The sequence below is a fragment of the Martes martes genome, assembly GCF_963455335.1.
Source record: "Martes martes genome assembly, chromosome: 12".
Classification (NCBI taxonomy): domain Eukaryota; kingdom Metazoa; phylum Chordata; class Mammalia; order Carnivora; family Mustelidae; genus Martes; species Martes martes.
Genome location: NC_137900.1, coordinates 49304054 through 49326667, shown reverse-complemented (window position 1 = coordinate 49326667; position 22614 = coordinate 49304054). Strand labels below are relative to the sequence as shown.

Below are 22614 nucleotides of genomic sequence, written 5' to 3'. Positions count from 1 at the left end.
CCCGCCGAGCAGGGAGCCCGATGCGGGGCTCAAACCCAGGACCCCAGGATCATGAACTGAGCCACCCTGGAGCCCCCCACCCCAATCCTGACTCTTTATCACACATTTATGTTAGGGAGATTAAAAAGATTAAAAAGATCCTTCTCAACCTCTGAAGGCCCCTTTAGCACGAGGATATTTGTTCCAGGATAATGTGCCAGGAAAGTGGCAGCAATAAGCAAATGTGTGTTTCCAGATCAGACCCTGGAGAAGTGACTGGGTAGAAGATGACTCCACGATGGTGGAGCTCAACTTTGGATTCCGAAGAGAGGGCCACGGGCCACCGATGTGTCTGAGGCTAAACAGAGCCAAGACAAAACCTGATCCAGGGCTTCTGTCCCCGTGGCTTTAATCCACTGGGCGGCTTCACAGAATGCTGGGATTTCGCTCCCCAAGCTGGGGTGGGGTGTTTGGCTGCAGGCAGCTCAGCCTCTAGCTCAGCGTGTGGCACCGAGAGGACACATCAGGTGCATGCCTGAACCTGATTCACCTTCAACAAAGCGCCATTATTAGTACAACACAAGAACGCCACTACTCATAAGGCAAAAAGTGCTGATTTCTCTTCTCTTATGAGACAAACATACAGTAAATCATGTATGCGCCCAAGCCTGGTGAACTGACTCAGCCAGCAGCGGTATCATTCAGAAACACCGACCAACAGCAATCGAACACAAGCCACCCAGTGCAATCTTAAATTTTCTAACAGATGCATTAAAAAAAGGAAAAGAGGTAAAATTAGCTTTAATATCATATCTAGCCCAATAAATCCAAAATGTTACCATTGCAATATGTTATCAATATAAAATTTGAGATTTCTTCTAAATGACATTCCCTTAGGAACCCTCCTCTTTTTTTTTTTTTTTTAAGATTTTATTTATTTATTTGTCAGAGATCACAAGTAGGCAGAGAGGCAGGCAGAGAGAGAGGAAGGGAAGCAGGCTCCCTGCTGAGCAGAGAGCCCGATGCGGGGCTCGATCCCAGGACCCCGGGATCATGACCTGAGCCGAAGGCAGAGGCTTTAACCCACTGAGCCACCCAGGTGCCCCAGGGTTCCGCCTCTTAAGAGACGTTTCTTCTGGGGCGCCTGGGTGGCTCAGTGGGTTAAAGCCTCTGCCTTCGGCTCAGGTCATGATCCCGGGGTCCTGGGATCGAGCCCCGCATCGGGCTCTCTGCTCAGCAGGGAGCCTGCTTCCCCCCGCCTCTCTGCCTGCCTCTCTGCCTACTTGTGATCTCTGTCTGTCAAAGAAACAAATAAAATCTTAAAAAAAAAAAAAAAAAAAAGAGAATGTTTCTTCTCTTGTTACAGAATAGTGTTAATTACAGACCCCTCCAGCCAACACGCCACATTCACGATAATGGCACCCATGAACTGGGCAGGTAGCAGGTGCTAGATCCCATAAAAGGCACTTGCTAGAGACTTTGAACTTCCAAGGCAAGAGTAAGGAATTAGGGGGCATCTAGGTGGCTCAGGTCATGATCCCAGGGTCCTGGGATTGAGCCCTGTACCGGGCTCCCTGCTCAGTGGGGAGTCTGCTTCTTCCTCTGCCTCTGTTCTGTTCATGCTCTCTCTCACCTTCTCACTCACACTCTCTCGAATAAGTAAGTAAAATCTTTAAAAAGAAAAAAAAAAGAGTAAGGAGTCAGGTTATCCACACAGGACACAAAAGAAAACAGATACCAGAAGATCTTAAGGTTACATGGCTAAGGACTACTAAGACAGAATGAAACCAGATACGATGCAATACCTGTTCTCTTTCCTATTCTCCATCTTTCTGCTCCAACTGCTTTCTTGAAAGAGCCAGTATATGAAACACCCACATTTACTATATACGAGGAAAAGATCTGGCAAAGGCGAGTGTACACTTACACTATTTAAGTAACAAATTAATCTGAGGCTTAAGACCAAAGTCAGACTTTTCTTTCCAGGAACTTTTATGATACTTTATAAATCTGGACCAGCCTGAATAGGGAGTTTTGTATGCTGCTTTATTTTTTTAAGAAGGCCCCAGGCCCAACGTGGGGCTTGAACTCACGACCCTGAGATCAAGCGTGCCATGCTCTGCTGACTGAGCCAGCCAGGCGCCCCATGTACTCTGCTTTATTGAACAAGCATATTACAACCATTTTCTTAAGTCATTACCTCCAAACACATGGACTTTGATAACCACAGAGATCTTGATTAAGAATCCCAGCCTCCCTCTTCCTTCGAATGATCATATTCATTCAATTGCTCTAAAAATACTAACCGGGGTGCCTGGCTGGCTCAGTGGGTTAAAGCCTCCACCTTCGGCTCAGGTCATGATCCCAGGGTCCTGGGATCGAGCCCCGCATCGGGCTCTCTGCTCAGCAGGGAGCCTGCTTCCTCCTCTCTCTCTGCCTGCTTCTCTGCCTACTTGTGATCTCTGTCAAATAAATAAATAAAATCTAAAAACAAACAAAAAAACAAACAAAGTATCATGAAAATACTAACCGAGCAACTACAGGCATGTGTGTGTGTTAGGGGTAAAGTGGCAAATAGGGTCTTTGCCCTCACACGGCCTATGTTCCAGAGGGAAAGATGAACAATACATACATGGTGTCAGGTGCTGAAATAGTAACAGGAAAAATGATAGGTGAAGGGCATGTATGAATTTCAGTCTACCCCCATTATTTATAAGGTGAACCACAAGAAACTGCTGATATTCAACCATTTCTAACCTAGAGAATGGTCAGTTTCATACACTTCCACCTAATAGTTTCACTCCACCAGAAACTATCAGGAACGCTTCTGATGGACTCTAAATTAGAACAGTTCCCTGACGGACAGAAAACACAGAGAACTGGACTGAATAAACTTTCCTCCTGTGGAAGAGGTGAGAGCAGTGCTTGGGTGGAAAAAACTCAGCGACAGCAGATGGGGAGGGTGGGATGGACAGAGGTGATCGTCTGGGGACTTCAGCAGGAGCCACCGGATGGCTTAAACTCTGCGCTACTTCTCCCCACCACTGATTCAAGGCGCAGAGTGTAGCCACCTGTCTCCATCTGGAATACCACTCTGGGAGGTGGTTCCTTTCACCAGGAATTGTGGGGGGTTTGGGGGCAATGGAAAGGGACCCCTTGGAGACCACTCGCTTCACTTGTGATTTCTTCAACTACTTTATTATTTTTTTTTAAGATTTTATTTGTTTCTTTTAGAAAGAGGGAGCAGGGGAAAGGGGAGAGAGAAAGACAGAATCTCAAACAGACCCCATGCTGAGGGTGGAGACCGATGCGGGGCTTGATCTCACGACCCTGAGATCACGACCTGAGCTCGTATCAAGAGTCGGGATACTTAACCAATGGGACCCACTCTTCAACAATTTCTAAATTCAGAAAAAGTCTAGGATCGTGGCAGTTTATTACTGCTGAATTTTTTTGGGGGGGAGGGGTAAAGGAACGTTATATATTACTTATACAATTAAATAATAAAAAAGCCCCTAGCTCTTGAACCAACTGGTCGATCGTAACACCATGTAAAGACAACCAGACATGACGAGCCTGTCCATATGATGCAGAAGGGAGGGTTCTTGCCAAGAATGTGGACCTGGCTCTCCTCAGGTCCAGATTTACCGGCTGGTTTACAGCAAACACAGGGGACAGGAGAAGACACTGACACTTAAGGAGGCAATCTGTAAAATCTGCTATAGGGACGCTACAGGACAACAAGAGAAAGATGAAAAGGTGGTGGCTGAAACATTATTAGCTCACACATGTCATGAGTGGACCCCCTCTGGAATCTTACTTGAAAAAAACAACTTAAAAAAAGTCCCTGGGACAACAGGGAGAAGGGGAGCGGAGTCTAGACAGCGAATACTAAGGAAACATGAAGCCATTTGCTTGTGTCTACGAGCGTTCTTATCTATTCACATTACAGACCATAGCGAACTGAGGAACGGCAGAGTGGGGAACTGGTCACCGGACCGCGGATTCTTACTCTGGTCTGCAGCTGTTTAACAACTTCCCACAATGCAAAGCTTCAAGCACATCTGTGCGCCTGCCCTCCACTCCTTCCCAGGCCCCCATACAGCCTCCATTTGAACTGGGAATGACCTCCCCCATGCCTTAAGCACCTTAGAGGACCTGCTCACCTGTCGATGAACTGATCAATAATGACGATATCACCGGGCTGAATCTCTTCCCTCAAGGAGCCACAGGCCGTGGTCACTATGATGTGTGTACAGCCCTCCTCCTTCAGAGCCCAGATGTTTGCCTGGTAGTTGACTTTTGAAGGCATAATGGTATGCTGTCTCCCATGCCTGTGGGAAGGAGCAAATGCAGCCGGTGAGCGAGCGGGGCACTCGGATGCTGTTAGAAAACTCAGTTTACGGCAGCGCCTTCCAGTCCTTTCCATCAAAGCACTTTTGTGGGCCGAGGCCAGGGCATAACTAGCCTACTGTAAATACAAACCACTTGGTCTTCAAATGCAGGCCACCTTTATGTGGTATGTGTTTATTTTCCTATCAAGAGCCGGTATAGAAAATGTACTGTGTCTGTCCTCTGGCACCCCAACACCCCAGAATCTGAGGCAGATGGTTTCACACCAGCCACAACACGGAAAACAAGAGGCACCAGTGAAGAAAGACACAAAATCGAAGGAGAAACTCAAGCCTCCAGTTGGCTCTCTTCATTTCTTTGTCTGACCACCCAAATAGTTAGTAAATAAACTCAAAATTAAGAGCTCCCAGCTGTTAGGACACTAGCAGGTTTCGTCCAAGAACTAGTCACCTCACGCATGACCACTGTTAGTGGCTGAATGGGGCCCCCTCCCCCTGCCAGAGTTCATATGTTAAGGTCCTAATCCCCAGAATGCAACTGTACTTGCAGAGAGGGTCTTTAATATGGTAATGAGGTTAAAACGAGGTCCTTAGGGTAGACCCCAATCCAGCGTCCTTATAAAAGGAGGAAATCTGGACACAGACTTGCACACTGGGGAGAAGGTGTGATGACACAGGAAGAAGATGGTCATCCATGAGCCAAAACAAGAGAGGCCTGGAATAGTTCCTTCCCTACTCCCAGCCCCCAAGCCCTCAGAAGAAACCAATCCTGCTGACACCTTGATCTTGGAATTCTAGCCTCCAGAACTGTGAGCAAATCTGTGTGTCCACCCAGTCTGTGTCGGCTTGAGCACACTAACACAACCACCAACGCTTTCCTACCACACTTCAAATACAATCCAAACACCTAACCACAGCTCTCATGTCACTCGGGCACCAGTGTCCTAACACAGCCTCAGCTCTTATCCCATGTCAGCCTCACTGGCCTTCTTGCTCATTCCTGCTCAGGTCTCGAGCCCACCAAGGTCTCCACTCCAATGTCACCTCCACACAGAGAAGTGCTTTCCACAACCATTAAGTCAAAGTCACACCACTATCCCCTTTACTTTCTAGCCTCTGATGGTAACTCAAACTACAGCTCCTTTTCCATGTCTACCTTTCCTGCTAGAATCAGCCCGAGAGGTTGAGGCCCTCGTCTGTGCTCCTCGCTGGGACACAGAACACGACTGGGAGCGTCAGTAAGCGGTCAGTCAAGGGAACCCAATTTCTAAAATTATTTTTAAAAATTCACATGTTAGGTGACAGACTTATATAAGCAGTATTTCATCGAGTTAAAATCATTCTGGCCTGCTTGAAAAACTATCAATATAATGGTGTAACGGTCCGCCACGGAAAGGCCAACTGTCAAGTCCAGTGTCCTTCATGTGTGATAATGCAGAAACAGGCTTTCAAGGAAGTAGGTGAATACACAAAAATCTCACTTTCAACAATGACAATTAAGTTTGGGCTTTGCAGTAAAAGCACCTGGGTTCAATCCTAGTTTTGCCATTTACTAGTGATGTGACCTCCTCATAGCCACTCCACGCTCTCCATCCAATTTTTTCCACCTAGAAAATGGTTAATCATATTACCTACACCATAGGGTTGTTATTAAATATCTCTTGCATCATCCCACGTTAACAGTAGAAGGAAAACTTTATCAGTCTTTTCTGTTCCCCAACAGAATTGGGAAAAACATCAAAACGCTTTGACCATAATTTCAGACAGGCACAGCCTGTCAGGGTTCTTACCCCGAGTGCACAGATGACCTCTCAGAAGGCGGAGGTCCATGAATGCACACACAGTGTCTGCATTTTCCTAAGGCTGGTCTCCAAAACACTAATAAGAATTTTCAAAAGAAATTAAAAAACCCAAAGTCATTAAGAAACACTTGCATTCGAGGGACAAAGAGTTCACAGTCCAACACAGTTCAGTTCAATGAGCAGGAATGTGACAAAACCCTCACTGGCGGGCCACACCACCAGGTGCTTTCTGTTGGGAGCCTGGAAAGAAAATGAATCAATCCTCCAGCAATGACCTCGGACCAACAAAGAAGGCTGCCTGACATTGACCCCATGTGACCACCTGAAACTAAAACTTAGTTTCACCGGATTCAGCAAATCACTTTTGTTTCAAAAATGTAGTGTGGCAGACAGACTCTAGGCTGATTCCCATTTTCATGCTCAGTGTTGTAGTTCCCTCCTCCCCTCACTGCAGGTGCACCTGTGATTTGCTTTCCGCCAATGGGCTCCACCAAAAGTGCCGGGGGTCACTCCCACGATCAGGGGCCACCTTGCCAGCCGGCCCCAGAAAGCCCCTCCTGCTGGCCTCTGGGAAACAAGCCACTGTTACGGGAAGGCACCACATGACAGGGACCGTGGACGAGCCTACAGGAGCTGAAGGCCTCAGGCCTACAACTGTGAGGAACTGAATTCTGCCCACAAGCGGGTAAGCCTGACTGAGAACCTGGGGCTCCAGAAGAGAACAAGTCCCTGAGGAAACCTTGTGTGACCTTGTGTAACCCTGAGCAGGGGACCTAGCTAAGGTCCTAGCCCACACTCTTGGTGCTGAGAAAACGTGGGACACCGTGTTCAAAGCGGCTCAACCTGTGGTAATTTGTGCACAGCATGAGAAAACGAATACATGTGGTCTGATTGCCAACTGTGTGATAAACATGATTTGCACCACCCCCCCACCCCCCCGTCATAGTGGAATGGCACTGGTCTTGTCAAGGACACAGAGTGTGGATACCACCGGGAACCTGCTCCCTGCAAACCTGTAACTATTACCACACAAGGGGTCGTGAATGAAGCAGTTTATCTTGTTAATTAGAAGAAAAATAATAAACAAGGGAAAGCACCTCTCTTCTCACAGTTAGAACTGAAACCAGAAGCTTCAATTTTGGTCAGACCCTTTCTATTGCCTCCTGATTAGTCCAACCGCTTTCCCAGGCTAAAGGGAGTGGGGTGAGCTCTCTGACCTCCAAAGTCGCTATAATTTACCCCAAAACTGTAAGCAGTAAATAAAGGTGACAAGATGCTCTAAGTCTACCAACCCTAAAAACTCAAGACCACGCCGTCACTCTCTCCAGGATCTGAGTTAAATTTAAGCCCTCTGTTAGTAGCAACATTCAAAAAGCTTAAAATATCTTACCTTGCAAGGAGGACGCAATCAACATTCTTGATCTTCCCCAAAATTAAGGCATCAGAAGGCTGAACGTAACGAAGAATGGTTACAACCCAATGACTTGAAAACATTCACAATATAAACAATTAAAAAAACTGCCATTTCAATCGTTTGGCCATAACAAGATCCATAGAAACCTGAAAGATACACTTGAAAGAAGTAAGGGAGTCCAGATTTGACCAATGTAATCCCCCCACAAACACCGAGCCCTCTGCAGGCATGGGGTTTACGGGAGCAGGAGGGGGCCTCAGGTGTGTGGGCAGGTACCACTTAGTAAGATCTATTTGTAGTAAGCACCCCGGGGGACTCTGGTGTCACGCTGGTCAAATACAGATGTGTCGAGGGTATCTGGCAGGTCCAAGAACGGGTGTGAGAGTGCAATGCACTAAGGAGGGAACTGTCACAGAATTTAAGAACTCAGCCGCAGAACTGCTTGCTATGTTCACCAAGTCTAAGGTGGCCATGGGATGACCTGAGGTAACGGAGGGAGAGGTTCCGAGAACTGGAGAGGGGTCAGAAAACACTAGGCCATGAGATGAGCTAAGCTGAAAGCAGGACGTAGAGAACATGAGGTCAGTCGAAGACCTGGCTGGAAAGGAGGGCTGGGTGGCAACTGCCAGACACAGGGATCCTTGGAGGAGGACCAGAACCGCTGTGTCTGGAAGCAGCACTATGGAATTAGGAGAAGGCAGACATCTCATCCTAGCTGATGACACAGGAGCTGGGAGAAGCAGCAGCCCCCTTTTAGTAGAAAAGGAAAAGTGTCTTATTTCCAGTTCGGTCATGCTATTGCTTTCTGGATTCTCAGGAAATCCCCCCGACCCCCACTCAGCCACCCCTTGGGCCAGGACTTACTAAGAAAAGGCCACTTTGCATTATCTGTTCCTGCCTGCTGTATGTCTGCATAATTAATGTGGAAGACCTATAGGCCCCGAATTAGAAGCTAATTTGAATGCCAGTGATCTGAAGACGCACAGTTGCTATCTCAGAAAGGAGTCTCTGGCTTCTAGAGATAAAAACTGAGAAGTTATGTGTGCATGTTCTCAATTCTGTGAGTTCCCAGGCGTTCTTAGGGACTCTGTCTCAGAACCAATGACGGGACTGCTGGGCCCTCTCTCCCTGGGGCAGACAGCCCTGCACTGCCAAGACAAAAACAGTAAATATAAATATATATACTTATATTTAAAGATTTTATTTATGTGTAAGAGAAAGAGAGAGGGCACTAGTAGGGAGAGTGGCAGGCTGAGGGAGAAGCAGGCTCCCCGATGAGCAAGAAGCCTCATGTGGGACTTGATCCCAGGACTCTGGGATCATGACCTGAGCCAAAGGCCGACGTTCAACCGACTGAACCAAACCAGCAAGAAGAAAGGGAAAAGCTGGCACATCTCCACTAAATGGATGGGTACTAACCTTGCCAAAGGGAGTATCCACGTATTTTTCAGTTCTTCCTTCTAAGATTTCTGGATCGTCCAGGCCTGTCCCACCAATTATTCCAATCTGAAGGAGAAAATAAAAAGACAACATATTTGGTCATTTTTCAGTAGAAACAAAATCATTAATTCAAGCAAATTCATTTATTCACATATATACACTCGTCTCCATTCCTGCTAAGCCCCAGTTGCTTTTTTTTTTTTTTTTAATTAGTTTCAGGGTAGAATTTAGTGATTCATCAGTTGCATATAACACCCAGTGGTCATTTCATCAACCTGCCCTCCTTAATAACCCTCACCCAGTTACCCCAGCCCCCTACCCCTCTTCCGCAACACTCAGTTTCCTAGAGTTCAGAGTCTCTCATGGTTTGCCTCCCTCTCTATTTTCATCTTATTTTATTTTTCCTTCCCTTCCCCTATGTTCATCTCTTTTGTTTCTTAAATTCCACATATGAGTGAAATCATATGGTATTTGTCTTTCTCTGACTGACTTATCTCATTTAATGTAATACCCTTTAGGTCCATCCACATCATTGCAAATGGCAAGATTTCCTGGGGTTTTTTGATGGCTGAGTAATATTCCTTATCCATTCATCTGTCAGTGGACATCTGGGCTCTTTTCATACTTTGGCTATAGGACATTGCTGCTATAACCATTTGGGTGCACGTGGCCCTTCAGATCACTACATTTGTATCTTTAGGGTAAATACCCAGTAGTGCGATTGCTGGGTCGTAGGGTAGCTCTATTCTCAACTGTTTTCCAGAGTGGCTGCACCAGCTTGCATTCCCACCAACAGTGTAGGAGGCTTCCCCTTTCTCAGCATCCTCACCAACATCTGTCCTTTCCTGACTGGCTAATTCTAGCCATTCTGACTGGTGTGAGGTGGTATCTCACTGTGGTTTTGATTTATATTTCCCTAAAGCCAAGTGATGTTGAACACTTTTTCATGTGTCTCTTGGCCATTTGGGGGTGTCTTCTTTGCAGAAATGTCTGTTCATGTCTTCTTCTGTCCATTTCTTACTGATTATTTTTGCTTTTTTGCGTGTTGAGTTTGATAAGTTCTTTATAGATTTGGAAAATAGTCCTTTGTCTGATAAGACATTTGCAAATATCTTTTCCCATTCTGTAGGTTGCCTTTTAGTTTTGTTGACTGTTTCCTTTGCTGTGTAAAAGCTTTTGATCTTGATGAAGTCCCAAGAGTTCATTTTTGCCCTTGTTTCCATTGCCTTTGGCGATGTTTCTAGGAAGAAGTTGCTACAGCTGAGGTCGAAGAGGTTGCTGCCTGTGTTCTCCTCAAGGATGCTGATGGATTCCTTTCTCACGTTGAGGTCTTTCATCCATTTTGAGTCTATTTTTGTGTGTGGTGTAAAGAAATGGTCCAGTTTCATTTTTCTGCATGTGGCTGTCCAATTTTCTCAACACCATTTGTTGAAGAGACTGTCTTTTTTCCATTGGATAGTCTTTCCTGCTTTGTCAAAGATTAGTTGACCATAGAGTTGGGGATCCATTTCTGGGGTCTCTATTCTGTTCTCTTGATCAATGTGTCTGTTTTTGTGCCAGTACCACACTGTCTTGATGATGACAGCTTTGTAATAGAGCTTGAAGTCTGGAATGGTCATACTGCCCACTTAGGTTTTCTTTTTCAACATTCCTTTGGCTATTCAGGGTCTTTTCTGGTTCCATACACATTTTAGGATTGTTTGTTCCAACTCTATGAAACATGCTGATGGTATTCTAATAGGGATTGCACTGAATATGTAGATTGCTTTGGGTAGAGTAGACATTTTAACAGTATTTGTTCTTCCATGAGCATGGAATGTGTTTCCATCCTCAATTTCTTTCAGGAGTCACATCCTTTACCTCTTTGGTTAGGTTTATTCCCAGGTATCTTATGGTTTTGGGTGCAATTGTAAATGGGACTGATTCCTTGATTTCTCTTTCTTCTGCCTCATTGTTAGTGTATAGAAATGCAACTGACTTCTGTGCATTGATTTTATATCCTGACACTTCACTGAATTCCTGTTTGAGTTCTAGCAGTTTTGCGGTGGAGTCTTTTGGGCTTTCTATATAGAGTATCCTGTCGTCTGTGAAGAATGAATACGGCTTCTTTGCCAATTTGGATGCCCTTATTTTTATTCTGTTGTTGGACTGCTGAGGCTAGGACTTACAGTGCTATGTTGAACAGCAGTGGTGATAGTGGACATCCCTGTCGGTGTTCCTGACCTTAGGAAAAGCTCTCAGTTATTCCCAATTGAGGATGATATTAGCTGTGGAGTTTTTGTAGATGGCTTCTGTGATACTGAGGTATGTTCCCTCTATCCCTACACTGCAGGGAGAGGGGGTTCCTGCCGGTTGTGCTGCTCGTTGGGTGGCTGCTCACAGAGCGGTGGCCTGATCCTGCCGTGGTTCTGTTTATTGCAATCCCAAGCTGAGAGCCACTCCTGGGCTCTGATCACAGCCGGCTTCCCCACTCTGATGCCTGGGAGCTCTGCTGCCCTCAGGCACCCCTGGTCTTCCTGTGACCCCGGAGAGCCTGGGACCACACTGTCACCACCTAGAATTCCTCCCTGCTTTGCCACCTAAGCACCTTTCAGGCAGGAAGTCCCTCACCAGAAGGGACTTACGAAAGTTCTGATTTTGTGCTCTGCTGCTCTATCACCTGCTGGTAGTTGGCTGACAGAGGCTCCCTCCGCGCCCCGCCCCCGTCATTTATCTTCCCTTATAATGCTCAGATTCCTATCTCTGCACCTCCTGTCTTGCAGAAAGTGGTTGCTTTTCATTTGCAGAGTTGCAGCTACTCTTTTCTTAGATCTCCAGTTGAGTTAGCACGTGTTCAGAATGATGTGAAAGCAGTCTACCTGAACTCTTGGGGCCACATGAACTTGGGATCCCCCACTCCTCCACCATCTTAACTCCTCCAAGCCCCAGGCATTTTTAAAAAACTGCACATTACTGAAAAACAATCACCCATTCAATAAACATTTGAGGGCCCTCCATACTGCAGAATTAACCAAAGCAGGGGTCATGTTTTGCTTACTATACAAATTACAACTTAGCACAGAAAGATACTTTAGCTAGCTTAAGTTACAAAACCAAACCTAAAATACAGGCATGAGGTTGCAGATAGTACTTTCTAACCAATTTTATTTTCTCTACTAAATGGAACAAGGAATGTTCAAAAGACCTCCAGGACAGAAAATATTCTGTATACCCAGCTGGTCATGTTTCTTCCTCATTATACCATATGATAAAGAAAGGAGAAAGATTTTCTTTCCTATGCCACTAAAATCAGAGCTGTTTTAAGAGTTCATGGATAGAAGAGTCTAGAAGAGCATGGAAAGTTAGTCTCGTGTGTATTTATAAAATCACACTATCCTTCCTATCTATGTAAATATAAATAAGTAATGCAGAGGCAGTTCTGAATTTTTTTTTTTTTTAAGTTCAAGAGTTGTGTTGTATTTTCCAGAGATGAACTCATCAGCCCTTGTCTTCCGGGGGCTAATCCGAGTTACAGGAACCTGGCTCTGCAACTTCAGAGTTAATCTGATTTGGTGACTAAGAAACACAAACAAGAACAATTACAAAGACAGCTAAATGTTAACTGAATGTTAACTAAAAAATTAAATGATGGAAATCATTAAGGCTTCTTTGAGCTGATACTTCCTAAAGGAAAATTAGTATTTAAACTATCAGTGACAGGTTAGAGAGAGGTCACTTTCCTAGAAACCAAATGGAAAGGGACCTGAGCATTTTTTTTTTTTCAATGCAAAGCTTTAAATCTATTACCACTTGAGCAAAATTTCTATTCATGAAAGACAGCAGCTCCTTGAGAAAAAATTCCAGGTTAAGAAGTCACTAACACCTGAATAATTTTTAGATCAGGTTACACAAGTTGATTTTATAGTATTATGAATGGCTACCTCTCTGCCCCCCCCCATTTTCTGGAAACAAACAAACAAACAATAAACAGAAGGGACAATTTATTGAGATCTCACTGAAAAACTGCTAGTGACAGGATTCAGAACCTTAAAAGCATCCCCACCACTTCCTAAAGTGACTAAACCAGTTTTTGAAGTTGGTGCCACCTTGTGGCATGTTGTTGAAACCACAGCAGGTTACACCCGGCCAACCCCACCTACCTTCTCCTACTTTGCCACCACAGATCATCCTAAGACCAGCCAATATGACGGCTTTTAAGCTGACAGAAGTGTTCGTTTAAGTCAGTACACTTAAATCATGCCCATCCACTAGAAAAAAATTGTAAACTGGTTTTATACAATCCTATCCCTTCTTCCAGCTGCCTTCTCCAGTTTATCGTTCATCTCATACATCTCTGCACCATCACTGCAGGTCACAAAACCAAACTGCTGACTCTGAAATTATTCTCAGCCTAATCTTGGGGGATTCTGTTGCTCTTGAAAACCTCTGCCCCCCCCCCCCCGAGGCTTTATTACCAATTGGACTTGGCTGTTGCTGGATGTGCCCTGGGCCATGGCATCTCACACTCTGGATTCAACACTGGACTCTCAGACCTGTACATACACAACAAAACTGACTCTGTTGAGCCACCTCTCAGTTTGGGGCAAGCTAGCCCAGCACTGTAGTAGTGTATTAAGAAATGCCAACCAGGGGTCCTGCCCAAGTTCAGTGCCCTTGAGCCCACGGTCAGCAGCCACAAGCTTCAGTCACAGCACCTCAGCTGCATGACTGCATTAGGCAGCTGGTAACTCAGCCCTGGAGAGGAACATGTATTGGGCATGAAAGCAAGAGCTGCTGCTGAGCCCCCCCAGGGGCTGGGATGGAGTCTCTGGCACTGGAATTATCTGTAGGCGAGCATGTCCAGTCACCCAAATGGCTCCAGAAAATCGTATCTTGCAAGGTACACAGGACAAGTGTAGCAACTGCGTACTGCCACACCGGGAAACCGACCTCTATAACCATTTTCCTGCAGCAGAGGGAGGCCATCCGTGTTAGGATGGGGCAATGTCGCCACCTGCTGGCTCCACAGCAAAGTACAACTAGGATGGAACTCCCAAGTACCCTGGCCTAATTACGTGTCACCTTGCAGCCTCTAAATGCCATAGCTGATCAGTACCTGCCTAGGTAATAAAGTCACTGTGTCTGAGTACTTAGAGGCACTGTGCTAAGTGCTCCAGCCACTTTACCTCATTTGATCTTCACAACCACCCCGTAAGATACGCCCTCCAGTATTATACCCATTTTCCCAAAGACAAAGGAAGAAAGGAAGAAACTTGAACAAATCATAAGAAGGGAAGCTGGAATAGGAACCCATGTCACACTCAACTGCTATGATGAACTGTCTCCCAATATCCCCTTTATTACAAATAAATAATTTGTAATAAATAATAAAGGAGTCCTTTATTACATCACACCCCATCAGGAAGTTTTACTCTCTCCATGTACTGAGGAAACATGCTCAGAGAAGTCAAGTTCTGGGCCAAGGTCACAGAGCGAGGGATCTAAGCAAACACCTCAAAAGAGAGGGGCCTCTCCATCAGTGACCTCATACACACTCGGGAAGCAACGACATGACCTTAACAGGCCTCCTGGGCCAGAAGTTTCAGCCCTTTAGTCCAGGTTGTCCTAGACTGCCTAGAAATATATTTGAGGACTGGGATGGAATTTCTGGTCCAATCCTGCCCAGCCAGGACTTCCTTACATGAGATAAAGTTCTGAAACAGAGAACCCCTGGTCAGTCACGGTCACTGCCAACTTCTAACAGCTACTGGTTCATCCCACACTTTCTCCCTGACAGACCACTGAGTCAATTTCCTTTAAAGATTTTGTTTTATTTATTTGACAGAGAGAGATCACAAGTAGGCAGAGGCAGAGAGAGAGGAAGGGAAGCAGGCTCCCTGCCTAGCAGAGAGCCCAATGTGGGGCTCGATCCCAGGACCCTGGGATCATGACCTGAGCCGAAGGCAGAGGCTTTAACCCACTGAGCCACCCAGGTGCCCCGAGTCAATTTCCTTTAAAAGAGAAGAGGGTTTGACTTACTCCCTAAGAGTGCAAAAGCACTTTATCTAAATGTTGGCTTAACCTGGCCGGAATGGTTATGTCCAGCAAGGCTGAAAGGGCTCCTATGAACCCCTACCCTGTGTCTATTTCCCCTAGTACCTGGACCCAGAAGACCTCACATATCCCAATTTGTTTCAATAACCCCTCACCATCACCTCGAGGCCCAGATACACTATCTTAAAGAATCTAGCACTCCATGATGGCATTCTCAAAACACAGAAGCCCAAGCAGTTGAGGCTACCTCATGCCAGGGAGGTGGGCTGCCTCTGAGGGCTTCACTCACAATGAGGCGCGAGGACCAGAGTTCGAGCTGGTGACGATCCCTGAGCACTTCAGGCCTTCAGCTCTGGTGCCACGGACATAACTGGCAAGCCAACACACAAAAGTTCTTCCTTTACTGAGCCAACCTGGCTTCAAAGCCTCCCAGGAGGCCTTGTAAAATCCCGGAAGCCCAGCTGTGTGGGGAGAGACTGGCCAAATGTCTCAGTCTGGGTGGCCTGTTCCAAACCTGCAATACGGTCCACAGAGATTGCTGGTGGCTCAATCTCTGACAAGATGTGCCTCTCTGTGAGCCGCCCCTGTAGGTGCCACTTACGGGTTGCACCGTCCCCACCCCAAATCCTACACTGAAGCCCCAACACCCAATACCTCAGAATGCAAAGATTTTTAGAAAGAGGATCTTTGATAATTAAGGTTAAATGAACTCCCAAGGGAGAGCCCTAATCCACTCTGAATGGCGGCCCTATCCTGATCTTGGCCCTCCCACCACTTCCAGGCTCCAGAGAAAGACATTTCTGTTGGTTAAGCCACGTAGAGGTGGTACTTTGTTAGCGCGGCTCTAGCACACTAACACAGGAATATGATATTCTGGTCAGAGAAAACCTTAGGGCTCAGAACATCCATTGCTTTTACTTAACAGACCTCCCCTCGCAAAGTCAGGATGTTACTCTAATGGGCAGACACCCTCTTGAAGACATAGTTCGCCTCCTGAAATGGCCAGTTTTGGAGAAGGCTTTTCCTCAACACTTCCTGTATTCTGTAGAGCTCTCCACTTGTCGGGCAGCAGGAATTTTCCCAGGGCTCCCCCCTAGGGCAGCTCCTGGATCTGAGAGTCCCTCGGGGAGCTTTCCATACCAAAGTTCAGGTCCCAGATTCTAGAGACTCCATAAATTGGGCAAGGCAAGGTTTGTTTTCTTAAAGCTCCTCAGGTAGTTCAAACATGTCACTGGCACTGAGTACCCTCACCCCAGGGCCTAGACCATGAACTTCCATTGTCTGGGCTAGCTAAGTGTCACAGGCTAAAGAATGCTCCGGGAAGAGGTCCTGTCTGCGTCCTAATTCCCAGAACTTGCACGTGTTACCTTACCTGAGTAAGTCAAAGGTCTGGAGAGAGGGAGATAACCCTGGATTATCCAGGTCAGCCCTAAATGTAACCATAAGTGTCCTTATAAGACAGTCACGTAAGGAAGAAGGCAATGTGATTTCTAGAAGCTGGAAAAGCAAGAAAACAGACTCTCCCTTGGATCCTCCAAGACAAGGTGCCCTAACACCCAGGCTTGAGTCCGGCAGGGCTCATCCTGTACTTCTAACTTCTGGAACTGTGACAGAATACCTGGGCACACTTTTAAGCCACCTAGTCTGTGGTGACTGTTACAGCAGCCACAGAAATTCATACACCAAGAATCACCTGACAAGGTTGCTAAAAATGCAGATGCCTGGGGTGCCTGGGTGGTTCAGTCAGTTAAGCATCTGCCTTGGGCTCAGGTCAGGATCCCGAGGTCCTGGGATGGAGTCCTGCTCATCGGGCTCCTTGCTCAGCGGGGAGCCTGCTTCTCCCTCTGCCTCTGCAGCTCCCCCTGCTTATATTCTCTCTCTCTCTGGTATATAAATAAATAATCTTTAAAAAAATTAAAAAAATAAAAATGCAGATGCCTTGCCCCTTCAAAGCTCTCTAGGTCGGCAGCTGTCACACTTTCTCGGACATCTGAATACACTGAGGCTCTTAAAACCCAGCCTTCAGGGCTTCCCCCCTGGTCCCCCGATTCGGCAGGACTGGGATGGAGCCTGAGAATGTGCATTTCTAACACATCCCCAGGTGGGTGCAGATGCATCACACACTTTGACAAATACTGCCTTAGATGCTTCTGAGACACAGACTAGAATACCGCCATCACAATCCCAGTGAAGGCCAAGGGTCCACTGCACAAAAAAATTTCTATCTCCTGTTTGCTCATCTGTACTGAAAAGGTTAGGATTTTTCCTTACTCCGTGGAATGGTGAGAATCAAGTGAAATAACACATTAGTATCTGTCACTGTTTCCATCTATCCTCCTACCTCCAGCATAAACAAAATAAAAATAAAGATCCCTCCAGGCAACAAGAGAAGGCCCCTTGTCTCCTGCTCTTTCTCTGCTGCTCAGGACACATACCAGGCTGCTCTCACATCTCCTCACCAGGCAGTCACTGTCTCAGGGATCTGGCCCAGGTCCCTCACCGGGGCGTGTACCGGCTCTCCTGGGAGTGTCTGGGAACCCATGGGGACATTTCTGGCTGCCATGAGGACTGGGGGGAGGGCTACTGGCACCTTGTGGGGAGGGGGGCAGGATGCACCATAGGTCCAGCCCAAAACACCACCGTGGCCCTAAGCATAAAAATTAAGGCTCGTTGGTCCTCTGGCTTCCAGCTGGGACCAGTGGGTCGGTTGTCCCCTGGTTTCTGAGGGTCACTCAAGGACTTCCAACATGAAGGCCTTTGCCAGCCACTCTCAGTCATCAAAAGGAGAGCTTAAAAGGCCCATTCATCCCAGTTTAGATGCCATGACTTATCTGTCTCTCTTAACACCATTCTGTTAATAGCCCACTACCCACTTCTGATGGGACCATATGTCCTCCTTGTTGTAACAACCATGATTAATAAGGCTTATGTTTAATCCCCCAGAGCAAAGGCTGGGCAGCTGCCTGGGGGAGCCATAGGCCACTGAAAGAGCCCTTCAGAATGTTCTGTCAGGGTGCCAAAGACCTGTTCGGCCCTCTGCATGGTCATGCAGACCACCTGCCCATGGCTGATGCTGGGGGACACTGTCTCCCCGAGGTCCTCCCAGACAATAGCTGTCATTAACACCATGGGAGAGCATCCAGGGGGCATGGGGTCGGGGGGGAGGTGTGGGGAGGGGAGGCTGCATGATCTCCCTATTCACACAATAAAACAGGGCCCAGAGACCATATGTCCAATTTCAGAACCGCCTCATAGCATCTGGTTGGTGGAAGGCCAGGCTCTAGGCCCAATTCTGTCACTATCCAGGTCCAACTGTGTTATTCTGGACACCTCCGTCAACCTCTCCGGGCCTCAGCTTGATGTCTACGAAAAGTGGTTTGTGCAGCTATGTGGTCTTCAGAATGTTCCAGCTCTCCAGTCTATGATCTGGGGACAGAGTATGGTTTTTATGACCCTGGTTTGCTCTATGCACTAGCACCTGCTGTCCCCTGTATTGGATGTCCCCTCAGCAGTCTGGGGCATTCGGTGTTGCCGTCAGGAGCCGTCAACTTTCTAAGCTCAAAGAGCAATCAGCAGGGGTGCCTGGGTGGCTCAGTGGGTTAAGCCTCTGCCTTCAGCCTACGTCATGATCTCAGGGTCCTGGGACTGAGCCCCACGTTGGGCTCTGCTCAGTGGGGAGCCTGCTTCCCCCTCTCTCTCTGCCTACTTGTGATCTCTGTCAAATAAATAAAGAAAATCTTAAAGAAAAAAAAAAAGAGCAATCAGCAGGCAGGCCTAGCACTGTTTGTCCCTCTTAATTTTACATTCAGCAGCTCGCCAAGACCAAAAATATACGTCATTCAATATTTACAGCAGGGCCCTAATCAGCGCCCATTCTGCAGTTAAATGCACCGCGCTAATTTGCCCTGGAAGCTACACGGCTGAAGAATGCCAAACTAGATTGAAGTGAGACCATGTTCAACATCATCCTTCTGTGAGCCAGGCAAACCATAAAAGACCCCTAACTCTAGGGAACAAACAGAGGGTCGCTGGAGGGGAGGAGGGTGGGGGATGGGGTAACTGGGTGATGGGCACTAAGGAGGGCGCTGGATGCAATGAGCACTGGGTATTACATGCAAATGATAAATTGCTGAATCCTCCCTCTGAAATTAATACAGTATATGTTCATTAAATTCAATTTAAATTAAAAATTTTTGAAAAATCATCCCTCTCTGCTTTTAATGTCACTTTAAGCATATTCCTGCAAGGAAAAGGTGATCACCTCCTGCTTACCCATTGGAAGGGGTGGCCTAATAAGACCTATGACAATAACAGCTGGAGAAAAGATGGAAAATTAATTTCTGCTTCCCCTCCCCCTTATAAGCACTGCCATTTAGTAAGTTTCAGTCATGTAACAGACAGATCATTGTAACCATCCCCACTTAGAGAAGGACCCCTAAGCTGCACATAAGCATCATAACAGCGGTCTGCCTTGTTCTGTTACTGATAAGGGAGAGGCGTTCTGCCAGTATTTGTTAAATCCAAGATTCTTTTCAAAATGGAAAAACGAATTTCATGTCTCTGAGTAAGAAAGCAACACTCTCCACCCTACCCCTACTCCTTGTAAGTGTCTCACTGAGAGCCACAAGAGCCTGATAAACTCATCATTCTGGCTGAATACACAGGGCAGCGATCTGCCTTCTCCCCGAAGAGACGAACACAAAGGCGGGAATCAGGAGCTGATTCATCAGGAAGAATGAAGAAGGATCTATCCAGACATTTCTATCCCACCCACCAAGAATTTCGAAAGTCAAACAAATTAACTGAGTTCTTGGCCAATGAACAACCTGCAAGAGATCTTGAGTTTTAGCCTCAATTTTTCCATTGCACTGTAATACTACATACTCTCTCCCAAGACACCAACCAGGATGTAAGTGTTTAAAAGCCTCAGGGAAGCTCGCTGCACCCTTCAGAACTCGTGCACTCCTCTGGCCAAAGCTCCCACCGAACAATGATGCCTTGTACAGAGACCTGTGCGATCTGAGGGCACAAGGAAACTGATCTCTAACTTTGAAGGTTGCAAACAATGCAGTTTAAACCCAGAGGCCTCCAATCAGGGAGCGGCCCTGTGCTCCATTTCGGTGAGGTCCCAAAGTCTCAGAATTCCCCAAGCGTTGCGCTGCAGGGAAAACTTCAGGCCAGAAAAGCCCTACGTTTGGAAGAATAAGAAAAAAGCCGGAAGCTTGCAAAAAAGCAAGCACCCAGTTCACGTGGGCTCAGCGAGCCGAGTCGGAGCGGAAGACTGAGTCCCGCAGGCACGAGGAGTTGGTCTCAGCAGCTGCAGGCGACCACCCCGCGCAGGCCGGGTGAAGGAGTGGTGCAGGGGAAGGCTGGGGGGCGGGCGCAGCCTCCGCCCATTGCTCTTCTCCAAAGGGGCTTGCCCATTCTCCGCGCGGCGCGGGTTCGCTGAGCCCAAGGTGGGGGTGATGGTGGGCGGTGGGGGGAGACTGCAAGCGTTCCCTCTCCCCCAAACCCCGCCCCCGGGCAAGCGACCCCGGGGCCGGACCCCAGACCCTGGCCTCGGTGGTGGGGGCGCACAGGCCAGGCGCGTGGCCCTGGGGCGCGGTACCCCGGGGCGGGAGCGAGCGCACAGAGAGCAAGGCGGGCCGCAGCCGCCGGGACGGCTCCTCTCACCTTCACTGCCGTGGGGGTGGCACCCGAGGCCATGTCTGCGTGGGGTGGCTGCGGCGGTGGCGGATTCGCGCGGCCCAGCAGCGGAGGAGATTGGAGCGGCAGCGCGGGACTAAGCAGTGCGGAGTCCCGCGGATGGCCCTGGCTCCTCCTCTTCCTCCCCGGGACAGCTGGATTGGCTGCTAGCGTGGGATCGCCCCCGCCACCCCCTTCCTCAATTCGAGGTTCCCGCGTCCCGCCCCTTTTGCAGACCTTTCCGGTTCTCCGTGGTTTCTTTCTCCACCTCGGTTCTAAGTAACGGGTTCACGACTAGGATAATAAGGGAGACCGTTGGTTAGCCTTGGTGTTGGCCCACACTCTGTGCCTGTACTTGAGCCAGATCCGTTAACTTTTGCGAGATCCCTGCGAGGAAGAGCGCCACCCTGCACTTTGCACACCGGTAGCTGCGTTCTCGGCCTCCCGGGGGAAATCAGGCCCGTCCGCGTTCCAGAAGTTCTCGCGGGAGGGAGACTCCTCCGGAGGGAACTGGCTGTGCGCCGACCTTCCTTCCAGCTGCTGACACCCGGCGGCCGCGCCTTGCTCTTCCCGCCACCGCCACCAGGGGTTTGCTGCTGTCCCTAATGCTTGGGGGACGGAGCAGAGATTGGGGTACCCCAGACTCGGGAATGACAAAACGGAAAGAAACAGAGTAACCTGCTACCGGATAACCTTTCTGATGTGCTTATTCATCTTAAATTTGTGAGGAGGAGGCTTTTAAGAGGGTGAGACACTGCCAACCCCCAGTTTGGCTTGAGGCGGCCAAGGCCATCTTTAACCTCCCCCACCCCGGCGGATGTCCGGTACACCTAGATTCAAAACCCAGACGCGTGGGTTCATCGTTCAACACTCGTCATTCCCGCGCCCCCGAGCGCACCGCACCTGCTCTCCGCTTCGATAATCCCTTCTCAAAGTCCCCACCCCTTCCCTGCTGGGATAATCCAGTTCATCCTCCCTTGATGAATTAAACTCTCCAAAACGAAATGCTGGGTGGCGGTCGTGTTCTGAGACACAAAAATACTGCACATTACCCGGGGGTGGGAGGATGGCTGTGGGAGAATATACTGCCCTCTTTCCCTCCAGCAGCGAAACACGGACACAAGACACAAGCACAATTTCATTTAAAATATCACTGGGGGCGGGGGGCGCCCATACAACCTGTTTACCGAAATACTAAAGACTTTCACTCCCTTGTTATATTTTGCTCTAGGTCTAACTTTTCTTACAGTGTAAAGTTTTTTGTTTTGTTTTGTTTTGTTTTTTTAATTTCTCTTAAGTTATAAAATGAAATGGCTAAGGAATAGAAAGTAGAAGATTGGGGTGTTCTCTTGAAAGGGCAGAAGGCTGGAAGTCCCTCAAATGTGTTTTTTTAGGAGCCTTTCTGCTGATTGCTCTACTGGGGAGCAGGAAGCCCACTGATCAGCAGGTAACTATTGGGGGGACCTGATACCCTTGGGCTTACGGGGGCTTGGTAATTAGGAGTCCTTGATCAGTTTCTGTGCTTTGATGTGACCAGCAAGTCCAGTTTCTACTCAGTATTGTGTCTCTGCCAAAAGTTTGACCCTGTAAACAGGTTAGATCCTGGAAGCATTAAAAGACCCTCGGAGAAGGAGGTGGAAACTTGGAAGGGGGTAAACTGGACTTCTAGACTTTTCTACTGTAACTTGCAGGTCTGTGCTTAATCATTTGCTCTTGAACATGTGATGTCTGTGAAGGGAAAATTGTCCCAAATCTGGTTTTTTTTTTTTTTTTTTTGAGGGATGTAATTCACAAGCCATTAATAGGGGGAAATTAGCAATTCTAGACAAAATTTAAGCAATTTTCTAATCTCTTGAAAGAAAACAGGCACCCAACCACCTGCTGGTTGTCAGGCACTATTTGTGTGTTT

General features: G+C 47.6%; 1 protein-coding gene across 1 annotated transcript in view; it reads right to left on the bottom strand.

The window, feature by feature from the left end:
• Window positions 1-21156, bottom strand: part of MTAP (methylthioadenosine phosphorylase) — a 45837-nt gene extending 24681 nt beyond the window's left edge. The window contains exons 1-4 of the mRNA XM_080819998.1: window positions 20694-21156; window positions 8967-9053; window positions 7524-7582; window positions 4146-4313 (exon numbers count right to left, since the gene is read on the bottom strand). Of these exons, the coding sequence (XP_080676124.1) occupies window positions 4146-4313; window positions 7524-7582; window positions 8967-9053; window positions 20694-20726 (347 nt within the window). The 5' untranslated portion in view covers window positions 20727-21156. The remainder of the gene's footprint in view (window positions 1-4145; window positions 4314-7523; window positions 7583-8966; window positions 9054-20693) is intronic.
• Between the last annotated feature and the right edge of the window lie 1458 nt (window positions 21157-22614).